At 39.2% G+C, this 20,709-nt stretch overlaps 1 protein-coding gene across 1 annotated transcript in view; it reads left to right on the top strand.

Moving 5' to 3' along the window:
- TARBP1 (TAR (HIV-1) RNA binding protein 1) overlaps nucleotides 1-20,709 on the top strand; it is a 90,334-nt gene that overhangs the window by 8,070 nt on the left and 61,555 nt on the right. The window contains 8 exon segments of the mRNA XM_030334182.1: nucleotides 554-623; nucleotides 2,923-3,071; nucleotides 3,960-4,012; nucleotides 5,529-5,626; nucleotides 8,795-8,930; nucleotides 9,529-9,625; nucleotides 10,774-10,863; nucleotides 16,740-16,881. Coding sequence (XP_030190042.1) covers nucleotides 554-623; nucleotides 2,923-3,071; nucleotides 3,960-4,012; nucleotides 5,529-5,626; nucleotides 8,795-8,930; nucleotides 9,529-9,625; nucleotides 10,774-10,863; nucleotides 16,740-16,881 — 835 coding nt within the window.

Below are 20,709 nucleotides of genomic sequence, written 5' to 3'. Positions count from 1 at the left end.
GAAATAAACGTTAAAAAAAAGCATTTCCAAATTCAAATAAACTTTTATGGTTTTCCTTAATCAGTATATACATAAGATGCCTATAGTTTGTTTAGAAACTCTGATTACCTACCGTAGTCTAAGTAGTTGAACACTGAACTCTGAAACTGGCCCTACTTCTAAATGTATGGCCTTGAACAACTTGAGCGACTAGAGAATATTTTTTCCCTGTTTTGTAATATGTTGGTATTACCAGCTCTGCCTGTTTCCCAGCACAGCTGAGGATTACATGATGTGGTTTATGATTCTCACTGTACAAATGTGACGGTCCTGTTACTCTATCCTAGGCTGTGTTCGTTAGCTTTGCCGCACTCGGTCTCCTACACCAGAATTCATATGATTTAACAACTGGAAGAATCTGGCACCTTCTGCATAGTTTTTCTATGGGGAAAAAAAACAGAAGGGCTACTGTTCTATAAACGGATGAAAAGCAGATTCATTTTCTTTTTTCGAGTTCCACCTCGAAGTTTTCAAGGTGAATTTTTATTCATACGGTGTTTGTTTTTGTTTTCAGATCCATGTTATAAAGCCAGTTTTACCAAAGCTCAACAGTCTGTTTGAATATGCGGTGTCCGAGGAAAATGGTAATGATTACTTTTATTTTGATTGTTGTGACATTTAGAGTTTCTTTTTTTCCTCCTCATTTGTATACCTGCCTCTTACTCATTACAGAGAGTTGGGAAAAGCTTTTAAAAGTGTAAGGAGGATGATGTGAATCTGCTGCCACCAAGAGAACGGCTGTTAACGTTCCAGACCCACGCCTCTGGACTGGTTGATCATAACGTTTGTCTCACTTAGGCTTGTGTCCAGATGCGTTTACCTGTATCCGTAAATAGTTTTTGAGAACATAATTTTAAATGACTGCAGAGTTTTCTGTGAGTCGGAGGTATGGTTAACTCTGTAAACTTTTGGTGACGGCACACTTCAACCCTCACAGAAGGAGGAGAATAGCGTGTAAAATGAACCCCCTCGCCCAGCTCGGACAGTGATCAACACGTGGCCAACCGGTGCCTCGTATCCTCTCTCAACCCGTCCTGCTACTTCCCCACCAGGGACTGCGAAGCCGCCCCAAGACAGCGTATCATGTTGTCTATGATTATTTCAGCGTATATCCTTAAAAGATAAGGGCTCTTCAGTAATGTTTTGATGTCGGTGTGGTCTACGTTTTTAATAATAGCTCCTTGGTATTCTATATTTTAACTGCTCTCCGTTCTTATTCTCCAGATCCGTTTCATTGTTTGTTGGTTCCTTTTTGGGGGGTTCAATTACTACTCTGTCACTTGGACTTCTTAGGAAGATTCCAAGACAGAATTTGGAAAACGGTTTTTTAAGCCCTTCCCTAGTACTGTATTTTGAGAGCCTTTTAGGAGACACAGAAGGAAGCAGAGCTTCCTGAAATTATTTTATGAAATGAAGTTTGAGTCAACAAAACCGCTAAATGCAGGCTGACAGTGGTTAGTATGCATATGAATGATAAACTGTTACATTATCATGTTTACCCGTGAGAATTAACCTAGGTAAATGGGTTTTAGTGCCTTCTCTAGATAATTACAACTTTAATAGTTTGACCCCTTAGGAGTTGAGCTTTTATTCAGCCAAGCACTGTAGTTGTTTTTGGATACACTGGGATTTTTCACAGAGCGAAAGAATCTGTAGTCACCTGGGGCTAGAATTTAATTGAATCCTGTTGTGACTTCCCTTATGCATTTACTATTAAAATGATTCTCTTATTACCATGTTTTGCCCACAGCTCTTGGCAAGCCAAATCAAATAGCAGTGACAGATTTTGAAAAATTACCATTGCCAAAGCATTGAACAAGCATCTTGGCGTAAATTACAAATAATGGACCAATTTATTTCTAGAATGCCATGAGTTAAAAATGCTGAATAATTTTTTTCCTAGAAGAATTAAAGAATATTTCAAAAGAGTTTTAAAAAAAATCTCTAAGGTACATATTTATTCCATTTTTTGTGTGTTTTTGCCCTCACTCATTTATATATTTAACAGAAATTCCTTAGTGTCCAGTATATGCTAAGTGCTAGGAAAAAAGCGGTGAGACAGATGTACTATTTTTGATTTAACTTTGTCTCTTTTCCGTGAAAAAAAAGTCGCGTGATAAGTTCTGTAAAGGTACCAAACAAGGACTGAAATGGAGTATATAGTGAGCAGGGCAGGGAAGGCCTACCTGAGAAAGGACGTCCAGCTTCAGAGTTGAGGCGACACTGTGTACAGAGGTCCTGAGATGGGAACAGGAGAGAGCAGCAGAGAGAGAGAGAGAGTCCTAAGCAGGCTGCACACTCAGCACAGAGCCCGACACGGGCCTCGATCTCACCAACCGAGAGATAATGAGAGAGAGAGAGAGAGAGAGAGAGACCTAAGCAGGCTGCACACTCAGCACAGAGCCCGATACGGGCCTCGATCTCACCAACCGAGAGATAATGACCTGAGCCAAAATCAAGAGTCAACTGAGTCACCCAGGTGCCCCGTTAAGATTTTATTCCACGTATGAGAAGCCACTCAAGGGTTTTAAGTGGAGGAGGGACAGTTTCAGGTTTCTGTGTGAAAAATGGACTGAAGTAGGGTGACAGGGATTGTTTGAAATGGCCCCAAATCTAAAGTCCCAACCCTGTGCACCGTAGAGGTGGTAAAGTTGCCTGCGGATTCTCTAAGTGAAACTGTCTGATCATGGAACACTGAAGACTGAAGTCCTTTTGGTCACTCGGTGAGCACCCTCGGATATGATTTAAAAACTCAGTGCTGTAGTGTCCTAATGAAGTTAACATATCTGTGTGTAAATGTGTTTATTTATGAATCTATAGTCTGTGTGGCACGACATAATGTGAGAATCAGCTGTCAACAACATCGGGTGTTTATTTCCACAGGAAATTGGCTCTTTCACCCATCCTGGCATATGTGTATTTATAAAAGAATGTTTGAAAGCGAAAATAAAATCCTGACCAAAGAAGGTGTTCTCCATTTTTTGGAGCTATATGAGACAAAGGTTCTTCCGTTTTCGCCAGAATTTTCTGAGGTACTGACAGCTTCTCCCCACCACCCCGCCACCCCCCCTGCCCCCGTTCCCTTTGTCAAGAGATGAGAGGAAAAAGCATTTGTTGCATCATAAGTGATCTTCAAAAAATCTGTATATTGGGGCTCTCACATAGCAAGTAACACTTTATAGATTTGCATAACGATGCTGCTTCCACAGTTCGGAATCCCTGAATTAGTGTTAGCTATTGTATTAAGCAGAGATCGCCTTTTGAGCTGCATTTATTAGCGTCTATACGTCCATTGATCAGAAATCACACAAAGCGGAGACTGAGAATTATAGCTGTGATTTAAGTCTTACGGTACCGGTGAGTCACGTGATCACTGGGTGCACAGTGATTTACCCCTTATTTAGAGACACCCTAGTAAACTTTCCTGAGGACCTGCTGTCATGTTTTGAGATGTCTCATTTTCCACATTCTCCTGTCCTCCCTGCGCTTCCTAGACTCTTGCTTTTTTGGTCCTATGTCGGGTAATATTTTTGAAAATATAATTTTCCCCCCATTTTATTTTCCGGGCATAGGAGCCTACATTTTCTCTTGAGTATCTTTTTTGTTTTTTTTCCTCTGTAACTGTGCTTATTTTCCATCGTGTATTTCTTCTTGGGGTTTGTTTCTTCCTTCTTGGCCCTATATGAACGCTCTTCCTAAGTTTTTATCAGGTGGGAAAATTCTGTATTTGTTGTGGCAATAGACTTAAGGGACCCTCCAAGGTTAGCATGGAATTAGCCTGCAGGGTAAGAGATGAGCTTTGCATAGACCAGCTCGTCTGCATCGCTACTGGGATATGCAGTTAGGGCAAAGCTGACTTTTCAAAGTTGCAGCTGTAGCTTAACATTAATTACTTTTTTTCTTTTTTCTTTTTTTTTTAGTTTATTATTGGACCATTAATGGATGCACTTTCAGAGAGCTCTCTATATAGCAGGTAAACAGGCAGTATGCAACCTAGCAGCAATGTAGGAATATGTACTTGATGTATAAATTTAACATGTTTGTGAAATAGGACCAGGCAGTTTAATGCATTTGGTACATCTTACGTGTTGCTGAAGAGACATGAAACTTTTTCTTGTTACAACGTCCCTCTGTGTTTGTGGTTCTTCTTGCTCTCTTTCTATTAGCGTATCAAGTGTTCCTTTTTCTCTTATTTCTTACCTTGAACCCTTCCACTCTTGGGCTTCTGGAAAGTATAGGTCACAGAGTTTATTTACTTTCTTCCCCTTGCTCTGTTTTCTGCCCTTTTGCAAATTATAGTGACTTTGGCTAACCAGCAGCTCTGTCTGCTGGGCGGACTTACCCATCTGTGTTCTTTTCAGGGTCGGTCTGTCAGTCTGTCTGTCCACTTGCCTCTCCATCCACGTGAAAAGCCAGGAGTTCACAGCAGCACCTCCGATGCCAATCTGATACCACAGGGCTCACTAACCTTGCCGTTTCCAAATCTGACAGCGGCTGCCATTGTCTAGAATATATCACTTCCTGCCCCCTCTCCACTTTGAAAAGTCAGACAGCGAAAAGTTTGTCATTGTGCGATGGCCTCAGTTTTTCAGCGTTATCTGTACTCTTGAATTATACCTTCAGAATTTCCCCTTGCTTTTGAACTTCTGTTGTCTTTCCAACATCGATGAAGTAAATTTATACTTGCAGGTCTTCTGTTCGGTGTACCTCTAAACAGAAAAACACACACCCACTGCCAGTCTCTTTGAGATGTTTAAGTTAGTTTGTGCTGCTGTTAATATTTAATCCTATTTAATAAATATTGAAAGAACATAGCAATGCTTGATCTGCCAATTAGTTTTCAGATAACTCATTACTATTGAATAGTTCTGTGAAGCAATTAGACAGCTGGAGAGCAGTAAAACCTACTTGGTGCCTCTAAAGGAGCCGGCAGACACATTTATTATGAAATGCCTTCAGTTTTCGCCCACTCTAATGTGTTCAATTAACAGATAATGTCCCTGGCGGAAGCATATGGCAGAAAAAAACCACGACTTTAGTAGACGCGAATAGTTAAATGCTCTTGCAGAAGTAATTAATTACCCATATATGTTTTTCTGGGAATGTTATTTCTTTTATTTAATACTTAAAGATTTGAAATCATTGGATTATATGTTGGAAACAATGAAGTATAATTGAAAATGATCATTTTTAGACTTTTTAAAAACTGACGCTGTTTAGCAAGAGTCCTATATGCGTGTCAGGGAAATTATCGCAAAAAGGAAATTCGCGGCTACTTAGTATGTTACGTTATTAACCCATGTCCGTTTTCCTAGAAGACCCTGATGTTTCTGTAATCAGAAGGAGCTTCAAAATTTCACTGAAAAATAAAATGCAGGTTCAGAAAAAGATGTTTGTTGTTGAAAGACTTTTGAGCCATAGTTCATCTAGTTTCAGTATCCTTATTTGTAAATTTTAAATATTTGTTTCTTTCCCTCATTTGTCTGTAGGTCCCCAGGCCAGCTGATAGGAAGTGGTTCTCCATTGGGACTGAAATTACAGAAGTTTTTAGTCACTTATATTTCTCTTCTTCCAGAAGAAATAAAGAGTATGTGTTGGCAAAGAGTTTTTTAATTTATTAGCTTTAAGGCTTAAAAAATTTTTTTAGCATATTGGTGATAAGCACTATCCTATAACTATTATAATCAATATTATCAAAGTAATTTCCTTGTTTTGGAATTTACCTATTTTGTCAGAATTATACAGGTGTTTATTGTAATTGAGTGCACACTTTTGCCTTTATATATAATACGTAATTACTAGTATTGGCATGAGTAAAGTGGAAGTAATTAAAAAAATTTTTTTTGTTTATATTTGAGAGAGGGAGAGAGAGCAAGCACGAGTGGGGGAGGGGCAGACAGAGGGGGAAACAATCGGAAGCAGGCTCCAGGCTGTCAGCACAGAACTCGACACAGGTCCCAAACCTATGAACCTGTGAGATCATGACCTGAGCCAAAGTTGGACGCTTAACCGACTGAACCACCCCAGGCGCCCCAACATAGAAGTAATTTTAGAATGGGTGCTGCAGTTGGCTGTCTTTTCTAGTTTTCTCTATTCGTTTTCTAAAAATCAGTAAAATTGTTTGAAGAAAGAGAAGCCTGGGTTTAGGAAAAAGTTGTAAACAGAATATCCATTGTGGCAAAACTGCCCGTCTATAGATATGAACTTAAAAGGTCACAGAAACATACAGTTGTTTTATGTAAGACCTTATATCTTAGAAATACCCGTTCACATTGGGGGTTTATTTTCCTTTCTGAGGAGTTAAGTTGATAAGCAAAGAACAAAACCAGTGTTCTTTTGTTTGCTGAGCAGAAAGACTTAACTCTACTTCCTGGGTCCTTTTCACTCGTGGCTTTGTGGCTTGTAAAGTGAACCTGGGTATGAAATATATGCACGTTTCCTTTTGTATTTCATCTGCAAGTATAGCGAAACAAGTGACCGATGGTAATATCTACTTAAAAGTCAGGAGAAAAGGGAAAAGATGATCTGTATATCTCAACTTCAGATTTATGGAAAATTGATTACTTTGATTGCTTTTGTAAAAAATCCGCTCCTGGAGAAGGTAACTCTCAGACGCTGTGTAGTTTGCCCGGAGTCAGCCATACGGAGATTACTGTGCCGACCACATTGGCACATCCCAGATCAGCGCTGAGCGAGGGAGGGGGTGGGGGTCAGCGCCCCCGGGGTTTCAGTGCCTGATGTCTGTGGCCATAGCCAGCATGCAGAGGATACCTGTAAGCATGTCGAATGAATGTGAAATGGAAGCGTGGCCATCACCGTCTTCTGTGCTGTGAGTGAGGTGTTAGGCAAAAGGGGGAACTTAATTAGTCCCACAAGAGGGCAAGTAAAGTGTTTGTTTACTCAGGTTTTACTTGGTAGTTTTTTAGTCAACAATTTCCAGTGAGTATCTTAAATGTATCTAGTTTTGTGCTAGATACTTTGGAAGATACAAAATGCATGATATTTTATAAATAAGTAGTATAAAGTATTATTTTATAAGTAAAACATGAAACACAAGTTCCTTTCAGCAGCTTCCAAGGATTCCTTAAGTCATTCTATAGGGATGATCAGAGGAAACAGACATTTACGCTAATTGCATGACTTGAAGGTCCTTTAAGAAATCACATATTAGCAGAGAAGGCAGGACAGAGCACCTGATGTTTTTATCTCAAAATAGAAAAATAAACAGTGATTAGATCCATTCTTTTTTTTTTTTTTGAAAGCTATGAAATGTCTTTTTTTTTAAATTTTTTTCTAATGTTTATTTGTTTTTAAGAGGCAGACTGTGAGCAGAGGAGGGGCAGAGAGAGAGGGAGACACAGAATCCAAAGCAGGCTCCAGACCCTGAGCTGTCAGCACAGAGCCTGATGTGGGGCTCGAACCCACAAACTGGGATGATGACCTGAGCCGAAGTCAGGTGCTTAACCGACTGAGCCACCGAGGCGCCCTGATTAGACCCATTCTTACCCTGTTTTTCTTTAATATCTCCAACAGAAGAATGGCTTTTAACAGTAAAAGTTGATCTTTTACCTTAAGCTTTTTTTTTTTTTTTTTTTTTTTTTTTTTTTTTTTACTATAGCTGCATGGTTATCAGAATCTTTACAATAGAGTAGAATACTTAGAGGAATGCAATTTGAAATGACATTGATTTTTTCCAACAGGTTTGTTGAGCTAAAATTCACATACCATAAAACCCTTTTAAAGTGTTCAATTCATTTGTTTTTTAGTACATTCACAAAGTTGTACAACCATTACTTCTAATTCCAGAATATTTTCATCACCCCCCGAAAGAAACTCTATGCCCATCATCAATCAGTTTCCACTAATCTCCTTTCAGTTCCTGTCAGCCACTAATCTCCTTTCTCTACAGGTTTGCCGATTCTAGACATTTCATATACATGGAATCATACAGTATGTGGCCTTTTATTTTATGTCTGGCTTCTTTCATTTAGCATAATGTTTTTAGATTAATCCATGATGGGTCATCCAATAATGACCCATGTATCAATATTTCGTTCTTTTTTGTGACTGAATAATACTGTACTGTATAGATATCTCACATTTTATTTATCCTTTTATCAGTTGGTAGACATCTGGATTGGTTCCACTTTTGTTTTTTGTTTACTTATTTATTTTTGAGAAGGCGAGTGAGCACAAGCAGGGCAGGGGCACAGAGAGAGGGAGAAAGAGAATCCCAGGCAGGCTCCACGCTGTCAGCACGGAGGCCCCACTCAGTATCGAACTCATGAACCCTGAGATCATGACCTGAGCCGAGATCGAGAGTCAGATGCTTAACGAACTAAGCCACCCGGGTGCCCTGGTTCCAGTTTTGAATATTATGAATAACTCTCCTGTGCATAGTCACATACACATTCTTGTATGAACGTATGCCTTCAGTTCTTTTGAGTATATGCCCAGGAGAGGAATTGTTGGCTCCTCTGGTAATTCTCCGTTTAACTCATGGAAGAGCTACCCAACTTTTCCATACTGGCTGCACCGTTGTGCACTCCCACCAGCAGTGTGGGAGGGTTCCAATTTCCCTGTGTCTGTGTCAGCACTTGTTACTGTTTATCCTTTTGATTGTAGCCCTCCTCGTGGGTGTGAAGTTCTGTCTCATGGTTTTTGATGTGCATTTTCATACCTAATGACTGCTGACGTTGAGAAGCTTTCCAGGTGCTTATTGGCAACGGTGATATTTTACAACTTTTTCTTTCAGGCAGTTTCCTATTAAAGTGTATTCAGAAGATGTCAAGTAGACATTGGTGTGCCATTCCCATTTTGTTTCTGTCAAAGGCTTTGGCAAATGTCCCACGATGTAAGGCCCTGGGTATCGAAGCTCTTCTTGCTCTCAGGTAATTTACTTCCTGCTCACATATGTTTGTGTGTTCACATATGGTTATCTGCCATAACTTTCCGTCAGTAAATGTTGTTTTCCCCTCTGCTTTCATCTATCGTGAGTGGTTTTGGTTAATACTGGCCTTGGGACTTCTGAGCCCTTAATTTTTATATTAAGTAGTAAAAAACAAAAATCTGTGTATGTGGTTGAGCTTACTTTCTTTTTATGAATTACTGATGTAAGTTTGTGCCATGATACATGCTATTGGATTTTGATGATTTTGAAACAAGGCCAGTAAGGTTCTCTTAAATTACATTGATAATGTAGGAAACTAGAACTAAAATACCAGACGGTAATATTGATTGTAAAGTATTTCAAAAACCGTAAACTACTTATTTGAAAAGTGTCATTTATAGTCTTTGAAAGAGGTATGTTTCATAGTAAATTGAGTTCTAGTAGAGACCTCATGGAAAATAATAGCCTTGAAGTTGCACTGACAGTGACTTTCTGCAATGGGAATCGTAGATACTAGAAATCAGCTTGTCAATATTTACGAGTTATCAGAATTGTCTTTGAGAACATGGAAATGCATTGTTTTTGTTTTTTGACGTCAGGGATGTTCTTCAGTGTACTATGATCACCCATCAGATTCTATTGAGAGGGGCGGCTCAGTGCTACCTTCTTCAGACAGCCATGAATTTGGTAGACGTGGTAAGTTTGTCTTCTTTACTCATGATACTTCAATTTACAAGTCTTTCTCCATGAGCAGGTGTGCGGAAAAGTGTCAACATAGCAGGCCTGTGGTGCTGTCATTAGAAAGCCCTGCTCATAAGGTCAGCCCGGCCCTCGCTCGTGGCTGGGAACTTGGATTTCAGGAGGTTTCCCCCTATCCTCTGGTAAGAGCGATGTCCTATGCCTCAGGTGTTTACACACACAGTCGTCTATACTGAACACCTCCTCCTTCTCAGAGTCTGGGATTTTGGTAGGTGCTCTGGAGAGATGGCTGTGTGATCAGCTCCCAGTAAAAACCCGGGGCCATAAGTCTCTTCCCTGGTAGACAACATTTCGCATGTTGTTACAGCTTATTGCTGGAGGGATTAAACCTGTTTCGGGTGATTTCACTGGGGGGAGAGGGGTTTCCTCTTCACATCTTCCTGTAAATCCACCTTCAAGGAATGTAGAGTATCTTTGTTTTTTACAGAGCCACACCACTACGATTGCTAAAAATAGGGGTTAGCAAACTTTTCCCGTGAAGGGCCAGAAAAAGTCCCATTTTTTTAAGGTTCTGTGTGTATCTGTTACAACTTAAAAGCAGCCATAGACAGTTTATAAATAAAGGGACTCTGTACCACTAAAACTTTATTTACCAGCTGCGAGTGGTTTTGCTGACTCCTGGCCTAGAGCAAGGTATCTTAATTCAAGATGTACAGTCTTAAGAGAATGAAAAGACTTAGGTGGTTTTCATGAGGCAGGGTGTCGTTTCATAAAGCAGGGCTTAGAAAAGGAAGCATCACTTTTCGACTTAAGTAATTTCTTATAGAATGTTTTTGTTTTGCTTTTAGACTGTGACCATCTTGTCTTTAAGGTAGTAGCCTTGACTGTAAGGAAAATAGGTGTATAAAATAATCATTGACTTTATATAATGATGTAACGTTTGTAGTCAGTATCTTCATTTCTAAGGTTGAGTATTTTCTATTTAAAAAAATAGCTTTCTTTTGATTTAGCCAGTAATATTCTACTTTAAATAGTATGCTTTGCTTTTACAGTGATTTCATTTTATTTGCTTAAAAATTTTTAAATGATTTTTTTTTTTTTAACTGCCCTGACACCTTCTCCCCGACTCCCCCGCCATCTTATAGGAGAAGGTGTCACTCTCTGATATTTCAACTTTTCTCATGTGTCTGAGACAAGAGGAGTCCTTAGGACGAGGAACCTCATTGTGGACAGAGGTGAGATTGAAAATAATTTAATGATAAGGTCCTTGAAATGTTATAAAAATTTTTTTCTAATTCACTACTAGTCTCTTATGTAACATACAGTGATGGCTTTGTTATCTACCAATAGAGGTTTTCTTTTTCTTTTTTTTAATGTTTTTTTTTTTTTGAGAGAGATAGAGTCCGAGTGGGGCAGGGTAGAGAGAGAGGGAGACACAGAATCTGAAGCAGGTTCCAGGCTCTGAGCTATCAGCACAGAGCCTGACGCGGGGCCCGAACTCACAGACTGTGAGATCATGACCTGAGCTGAAGTCGGTTGCTTAATTGACTGAGCCACCCAGGCGCCCCTACCAACAGAGCTTTTAAAATATTGTATATTTGCTTTGAATGGACCTAACAGTGCAGCTAGGATTCTTATGGGGAGACAGGAGAATGTTGGGGATAGAGACAGACTTACTTAGAAGAGAAGGTAGGGCTCGTGGGCAGATCTCTAGTCTGGATGAGTTGTATTAGGAGTCACGATAACTCAAAAACAGGAACACAGACCTCCTCTTTTGGTTTTTGTTCTGTCCGTTAATGGCAGTTCCATCTACCCATTTGCCCAAGTCTCGCATTTTGGTAATTCCTGATTCTTCCTGACTTTATGCATCAAACCCACCATGAAATCCTCAGTGCCTTTCCTTTTCTGCCACCCTTGCTCTTGTGGAGACCCTTAACTAGTACTGCCTCACCCGTGACAGCCTTGGCAGCCTCGGGGTGCTACTGTGGCCTCACGGTGCTCCTTTTGTCCGTGCGGTCTTCATTGGTCTGCTTCCTCCTCTTTGTTTTGTCTGAAACCATGGGACTCCATCCACACTACTCACGTCAGCTCATATGATGGGTCTAGCTGGTTGAATTCTAATCTTATACAGTTCTACAGTTTTTGAGGACAGGGAGCTTTTTAAAAAAAGATTTATATTTCTCCCAATTACTGAGATTACCGAGGGCAGGGATGTGATTAATTTATTTTAGAAAGCAAGTTTGTCTATGTATGCTCAGAAACAAGAGAAATCAACTTGAACCATGTTAAAATAATTTAGGTGTGAAATCATGAGGGCATAGAGTAGGGTAATGGAATGAAGAAGGAGGAGAAAATCGGGGCCTTTAAAAATGAGAATTTCATCATATTTTCTTGATCACACTGCATCTCATTAGGTGGAATCTGAAAAATACAGAAGCATATAAAGAAAATAAAAATAACCTTTAATGCCTGCAACCAAATTAAATCCATAATTTTTGCCTTAATTATTAATGTTTTCAGTATATGTATTCTCAGTCTTGCTTTCTCACCTCATGTACATATAATAACATAGTAGGGGCGCCTGGGTGGTTCAGTCGGTTAAGCATCCGACTTGATCTCAGTTCAGGTCTTGATCCCAGTGTTGTGAGTTCAAGCCCTCGCGCTGGGTCCCATGCTGGGCATGCAGCCTACTTAAAAATAAAATAAGGTAAAATAAAATAAGATAAAATAAATATTAATATGTGTGATTTTCTAAACAAAGTTACAATTATGCTGTTCCGAATTTTATTTTTCATCTTCACGTACATTTGAGCATTTTAACATGTTGCTAAATAATCTTCCACCATGTGATATTTAAAATTTCAGGTGATTAAATCTTTTAGAATTTATTTAATCAGTTCTTTTTGTTGGACTTCTGTGTCAGATCTTATCATTTCATCTAGAAGTATGTGCTGCTAAAAGATAAAGACTTTAAAAGGGGCTAAATAGGGGCACCTCGATGGCTCAGTCGGTTAAGCATCCGACTTTGGCTCAGGTCATGATGTCGTGGTTCATGGGTTCGAGCCCCGTGTCAGGCTCTGTGCTGACAGCTCAGAACCTGGATCCTGGTTTGGATTCTGTGTTTCCCTCTCTCTCTGTCCCTACTTGACTCACACCCTGTTTCTCTCTCTCTCTTTCTCTCAAAAAATGAATAAATCATTAAAAACATTTTTTTAAAAAGGGCTGAAATAGGCTCTTATCATACCTAAAAATGTTCACGATAATTTCTTGATTTCAAATATTCGGTGTTTAAATTTCTCCAGATGCCCAGTAAGTGTGTTTGTACTTTGCTTTTTGTTTGTTCAAATGTTCAGCTTTGTTCAAGTATTCAAATGAGGTCCCTTCATGGCATTGATGTGTACAGTTTGTAAATTGTGGTGGATCCATCTGAAATTTATCTTGGGACATGGTATGAATGGTAAGGTTTCAGTGAGAAAATGCGTGTGAAAATGCTTCAGACTATGCTTGATCCACACTAAGTCTGACACACACTGCCATTTTTGTCCTTTCCCCTCTGACCAGCCGGATGCTTGTTTTATTTGTCAGCAAGGAGCCCCCCTTAGATTTCTTAATTAGTTCCACTTATTTTCTCCATTCTCTGAGTCATTCCTATGTCTTCATCTTTTTCCTTCTTTTTAACTTTCTTTTGGTCTGTTTGCTTATCCCTTAATGTCTTGGTTTGCTGAAGACTCTCGTGTGCACACTTTGCACACACTGGACTCCGTGCTAAGTTTTGGGAATTCGTGGTCAGCAAGATACACATGGCCGCTGTCCTCACAAAGCTTACAGGCTGGTGGTTTATCTGAACCCAAACTTTAATTCTTTCTGTTTAAAAATAGAAGCAAATATGTATATATGTACCTTAGCTTAGTTCTGGCTATAGTGCATATGGGGTAGTGTCCTCATTGCAGTAGCAATCTCTATTATGTTGAATCACGTAAAATCATTGATATTCGGTCAGTTTTAACCTGTGGAAATGGCATTTCCCTATAGCTCAACCTAAGTAATTTTTAAAATTCAAGGGCAGTATTAGGTTCACAGAGAAACTGAACAGTAGGTGCAGAGAGGTCCCCACACCTCCTCACCAGTCCCCTCCTCCTCCCTCTCTATTATTAACATCTTGCGTTAATGGGATATATTTGTTATGATTGATGAGCCAGTATTGATACATGATTATTAACTAATGTCCATAGTTTACATTGGGGTTCACTCTTTGTTTTGTATATTTCATGGACTTTGGTAAGTGTGTAATGACACAAATACCATTACCCTATCACACCGATGAGTCTCACTGCCCTAAAAATCCCCTGTGCTCCACCTACTTGTCCCTTTCTTCTCTCCCCCCAGCCCCAAACCCTGGGCAACCACTGATACTTTCTCTGCATCCATCGTTCTGCCTTTTCCGGAATGTCCTCTTACTGGAATCCTATGCTGTGAAGCCTTTTCCGATTAGCGTCTTTCACTAAGAAATATGCATGTCTTTTCATGGCTTGATAGCTCACATCTTCCTATCACTGAATAACATTCCGTTGTCTGATATACCACTGCTCATTCATTCATTCACCTCCCGAAAGACACCTCGGTTGTTTTTAAATTCTGGCAATTATGAATAAAGCTGCTCTAAACATTAACATACAGGTTTTTATATGGACATAACGTTTTAACTCATTTGAGTGCATACCAAAAGGCACAGTTGCTGTGGATTATGTTAAGAGAATGTTCAGTTTTTTAAGGAGAGCCCGAATTGTCTTCCAAAGTGGCTGTACCATTTTGCATTCCCACGAGCAGCGAAGGAGACTTCTGTTGCCCCACATCCTTATCAGCGTTTGGTGTTGTCAGTGGTTTGAACGTTAGCCATTCTGTGAGGCGTGTGGTGGTATTTTGTTTTTTAATTTGCAGTTCTCTAGTGATGTGATGCTGAACGCCTTTTCATATGCTGTTTGCTCTTTGTGTATCTTCTTTGATGAGGCGTTTGTTCAGATCTCTGCCTATTTGTAAAAATCGGGTTATTTGTTTTTGTAACGGTAAGTTCTTTGTATATTTTGGATACCAATCTTTTACCAGAAATGTGTCTCTTGCAAATAGTTTCCTCCCAGTCTGTGGCATCTTCTTGTTTCCTTGACAGTATCCAAATAAACGTTTGAGACTTGTATTTTAATGGGAAATCAAGGGAACCTGTCTCCCAGAGACTGCTAGGTAGATGCCATTTTAAATCATAATTCTGACATGAAAACTCTTTGAAGAAGACAGCATTCTGAGTCTTGTGACAGATTTGATGGAAGGAAGAAGCAGATATGAATTTGAGTTTACTTGTCTGTCGGTTATTTTGTCATAGTAGGATGCCGCTTGTGGGAAATGCAAGATTTGGAAAACCTCACACATTTTACAGCAGTAATTAAGAAACGTAGCCTGACCAGTGTGAGAGGAATATAAAGAAAAAGTATATTCTGTTGAGAGATCAGTATCCTCGCTGGCCTCCCTGTGAGATTTTACAGTTCTCTGACTTGATAATAAAGACCTACACATTGGTGTTTCTGAACTGCTCATTCATTGGCACCTATGGGATGTTGGTTTTAGTCTTGACTGATTCATTCACTCATGAAGTTTGTCTTTGGTCAGGTGATGCATCACGGTCTCCTTGCATGTAATTTTGGATGACCTCAATAAGGAGAAAATTCTAAGAAAATTCTTATTTTTTAGAAAGACTTATTCATAATGATTGTCTTCGTATTTAAATTCGTATGTTGTGGGGCACCTGGTTGGTTCAGTCGGTTAAGCGTCCGACTTTGGCTCAGGTCACGATCTCACGGTCCGCGAGTTCGGGCCCCGCATCGGGCTCTCTGCTGACAGCTCAGAGCCTGGAGCCCGTTTCAGATTCTGTGTCTCCCTCTCTCTCTGCCCCTCCCCTGTTCATGCTCTGTCTCTCTCTGTCTCAAAAATAAATAAACGTTAAAAAAAAAATTAAAAAAAAATTCGTATGTTGAATGTGTACAGTAAGAGATGTGCTGTAAAAGGAAAACCTAGAACATAATTAGATTTCAAAACAGAATTCACAATTATGTGTGATCAAAGTTGAATTCTGTGACTTGTAGTTTTGTACATCTTCCAAAAGATGTAATGGGAAAGGACTAGTATTTCTCTTTTTAATTCATACATTTCCAAAGGTATGTATGATAGAAAGTAGCCTTGTCAGGAAGGTGGGAACTTTAATTACAACTTAATACATTCATTCTGCATTCTTTCAAACATATCTTTATTTTTGTATGTGAAGTTGGAATGAATTTTAAGGTTGTAATTTGTTTTATGTAATGTGTCACTTTTCACAGAGATGTTCTTTAGAAGACCCTATCAAAATGTGTACTATATATTAGGTACTTAAAAAAAATTTTTTTTAAGTTTGTTTGTTTTGGGAGAGTGTGGGCGTGCCTGTTGGCCTGTGAGCATGGGAGGGGCAGAGGGGGAGAGAGAGAGAGAGAGAGAGAGAGAGAGAGAGAGAGAGAGAGAAAATGAGAATGAATCCCAAGTAGGCTCCATGGTGTCAGTGTAGAGCCCTATGCGAGGCTCGATCTTACAAGCCGTGAGATCATGACCCGAGCCAAGATCAAGAGTTGCACGCTTAATGCACCAAGCCACCCAGGTGCTGCCGTTCTTTAAAAATTCTTGCCTGTTCTCTGGGCTGATGGCTCAGAGCCTGGAGCCTGTTTCCCATTCTGTGTCTCCCTCTCTCTCTGCCCCTCCCCCGTTCATGCTCTGTCTCTCTGTCCCAAAAATAAATAAACGTTGAAAAAAAAAAATTCTTGCCTGTTAATGAAGTTTACGCACTCTCTGAGGGAGGTTGAAACACCCACATGTGTATATACACAGATACCTACATATATATACATATACACATTTTTTTTTTCTATCTGCACTATTCTCTGTAGAACTCCATCATGACTAAATATTTTATTACTTTGTTGTGTTCAGTTATTTAAATTCAGTTTATTGTGGAAGAAATAAAAATTGGCTTAGGGCAATTAGAAACCCTTTGTTCAGGTAGGTTTTTAAAATAAAAACTATTTTTTCTTCCTAGCTCTGTGATTGGTTGCGTGTTAATGAAAACTGTTTCAGGAGAGCCTCAGATTGTAGTTGCATTGGACTTCCTGAGACGTCCTCTCTAAATATTTATGTGAAGAACCTAGTTCAAGAGTATATGAAGTCACCTGCTTTGGAAAGTAAGTCTGAAATCATTTATATGGATTGGTATCACCAAATTGTCTTCAAAGGACTTTTAACTACTTTTTCAGATCAAGATACACGCTTAACGAAGAAATGCGTGATTTACTGGTATCCAACTCCTATTTTCAGCCAGATGTGAATAATGGAATGTAAAAATACGTTTCCTACTTGTACTTTATCTGTTCTAGGACTTGAGGTTTTCAAACTATTTTTGTATGTTTTAAGAAACTAGTAGGTTGCCAAAGTAGGAATTGGACACAAATTTATTCTATAATTACTGAATCTTCACAGGCTCCATACCGCCTATGTGTTTTTAGAGCCTCTGTCAGTGGAAATATTTGTAGATAAATATGGGTAGCTTTTATGTGTTTGTTTTCAAAACATCACATGTAATATGAACTGATTTTGAAAAGTAGTTTTAGAGAAAAGTTATGTTTGAAAGGGTGGTTTTGTTAGTTTTTTTCTTTTTACCAGATACTTAGCCGATATCAATTTTCCAACTTCTTTGGGGAAATGTGTAAGACTACATAAGGGAAGAACTATTAGCAGATTCATTAATTAGGATTCTTCTTACATTTCTAATGCTTCTTCATTAAAGTCGTTAGGGATAATTTGGGTAAATTACATCTTTGAATTTAACGTGTCTTAAATTTCCTAGCGTTGTCTCAGACTAAGTTGTGTTCATGTACTGATTTCTCTGATCATGGAATAGGTTTTGAACGATCAGATGATTATCCTTCCAAAATATGTGAGTTCATCTCTTCTTCCTTCGTAGAATATTTCTCTTTTGTATTTTATTCTATGTCTAATAATTCTGTGCTGTTACTTGGAGGATTCTTTTGTTAGGCCTACAAAAGTAAATAAATTTTAGTTCCTACTAGAGTAAACACACGTTAAGCTCCCTGAAATATCTATAGAACTTGTTTTATAATTTAGAGTATATAACAGTGTCAGATCTGATTAGATACTCAAAATCGGATGAAACGATATTTTTAGAATTTCTTTAATATTTCTAGAACTTAAAATATACTATTTAATATATAACATGCTATTTTAAGTTTTTAAAAAAATTAAAACTTGATTTCAAGTGCAAAGGAAGCATTTGTGTTTGTTTTAATATTTTTGTTTGTTTGATTTTTTTTTTTAATTTTTTTTTTCAACGTTTATTTATTTTTGGGACAGAGAGAGACAGAGCATGAACGGGGGAGGGGCAGAGAGAGAGGGAGACACAGAATCGGAAACAGGCTCCAGGCTCTGAGCCATCAGCCCAGAGCCTGACGCGGGGCTCGAACTCACGGACCACAAGATCGTGACCTGGCTGAAGTCGGACGCTTAACCGACTGCGCCACCCAGGCGCCCCTGTTTGTTTGATTTTTAATGCCCTTGGCTAAGTGCCTTTATGAAGTTTAATTGACAGCTACTGGGCAATTCTGAGACCAAATGAATAAATTCCAAAGCAAACGATATTTATCTTGAGTTTCTGAACGTAAGATACATATAATATTCTCATTCGTTTTTGTATAAAGACTCATTGGCCAAAACACTATTTTCAGTCAGGTTCTACATCTAAAGTAGCTTTTTCTTTGGCTTTTGGTATATAGTTAGTACAGGTAGCTTTCATACTATTGATTCAGCAAGCACATATCACGTGTTTTCTAAGTGCCAGGCATCGGAATTACAGAGATAAAAGCTGTATCCCTTGCCCTCAGAAGGAGCATCATCTAGCAAGGAAGTTGATAAGTAAGCAGATAATCCTAGCACAGTGCCTTGAAAGCCATAAGCACTGGGATGGGGAGCCTGTACGAGCAGTTGTCTGCTTAGAACAGGTAGACCAGCAGAGGTAGCGGGACGTCACCAGGTGGGTGACGTCTGACATGTGAATAGAAATTAAGGTGAAAAGAGGGAAGCAGCAGCCCACAAGGCTTGGATGAACTTGCGTCCGGGGAGCAGAAAGTAGGCAGGCCACTATCCATCTGTGTATTTGTATATCTGTGTATCTTTCATCTGTGTATTTATGACATGGAGCTCAAGAAAGAATGGTAAGAGGTAAGGATGGATATGAGGTACACACACACACACACACACACACGCTGTGTTGTTCACACGATACCTAAGACAATAGGACAGAGCAACAACAAAAACCACACAGAACCAGCATCACCTACAAACAAACAAAAATGTTAAAGATCAGAAATTACAGAAAGTGCAACAGTTTGGAAATAGCACCAAAGGCTTGTCAGAACTTGGATGTGCTAAGATTAACCAGAATGTGAAATACATTTGAAGAAATTTATACTGAAATCAAGCGGTCCTCAGAAAGCATATTTGATAGGTGAAGATTTTGAGGTTAATGTGCCTACTTAAAATGTAACTAAGAAATGTAGAACTATGGAATAACCCCAAAGTAGTATATTGCAGTTGTACAACAAATGATAAAAACAGCTTTGAGGTATAATTGATGTATGTTAAACTGCTCATACGTAAGCTGTACGGTGTGATGGGTTTTGACCTATGTATATATGAAACCACCAGCATAGCAAGGTGTGACGAACATAACCGTCAGGCTCAGAAGTGTTTTCGCACCCCTTTATAATTCTTACCTCCTGCTTCTACCTCTTTCTCCTCCAAGCACAGACGAGCCCTGATGTGCTCTCAAGACATCGGATTAGTTTGCATTTTCTAGAATTGCACTCTGTTTTTAAAATTCATGGTGGCAAGGTTTGGTGATTCGGGGCTAAGTTGCATTAAGGTGATTAATAATAGCCAGCGATTCTTTTGTTTCCTTAAAACCACTGTTGCCTCCACTTTTCTACCTCCAGGGAGAGAAAACGGAGCATAAATAGGAATTCTCTGCCAGTTGTTTGCAGAGTATGGTTTCCAGATCAGCCATGCCAACATCACCTGGAAACTGTTTCGAAATACAAATTCTCCAGCTCTATCCCAAACCTGTTGAATCAAACTCTGGGTAGGAGCTCACCCTCTGTATTAATAAAGTCTCCAGTTATTTTGAAGTTTGAGACCCACTGCACTGAAGCATGGATCTGCTTAGTATGGTGACAAAGTACTCAGGAAGCAACCTGCCGCAAAATTCCCTGCAAAGGTGTGCCTTCCTCTGGAGGAGTAAGGCGCCCAGTTATTACTGGCCTCGTACTGTGGCCTTCCTTGACAGCAGAAGGAATTAAATAGGACAGCATTAAATATCCACTAAACTTCTCATTTACAACCTTCCCTTTCGGTATCCAAGGTGAAAAATTGCTCAAGAATTCAGACAGGATCTGTGCTTCTAGAACTGTGCTCTTGGTATTTTTCCGGAGGAAGTGAGAACTGTCAGGGTAGCCACTTTGAGGACCCAGCATGTGCTGTTCATACCAAAACGTGTAGTATTTACATCCAAAGGCTTCCTGCTCACATGCTGTGTAAGTGGAGAAGATGCTTAAGGGCCACTGCGATTTGGAAAGGTTTCCTTCTTAAATAGCACCCCCACCCCTTCCACCTCCTGTGAGGTCAAGGGTATCTGATTATATAAATGCTCTTCAAAATAGAGGGAACTAAAAAAAAAAGAAGAAGATAGAGGGAACTGAAGAGCGTATTGGCATTTGATTTCATTTTAGTCTGTGTTTATAAATGAATTTTCAGTGTAAATGTGGGATGTAAAGCATTAATGAGAGAAAAAATGTTGCAGAGAATAAGTTTGAATAACTCATCTTTACACTGATAAATGTGGCTTCCTTAATTTTTCTAGATAGCACCAACATTGGGATTTTTTTTAATAAATATGAGCAGATTTTTTATTGACGGCAACTAAGTGCCATTTATAAGATTTT

This window comes from Lynx canadensis, chromosome D2, assembly GCF_007474595.2.
Source record: "Lynx canadensis isolate LIC74 chromosome D2, mLynCan4.pri.v2, whole genome shotgun sequence".
Lineage (NCBI taxonomy): Eukaryota > Metazoa > Chordata > Mammalia > Carnivora > Felidae > Lynx > Lynx canadensis.
This window is presented reverse-complemented; position numbering and strand designations above follow the sequence as displayed.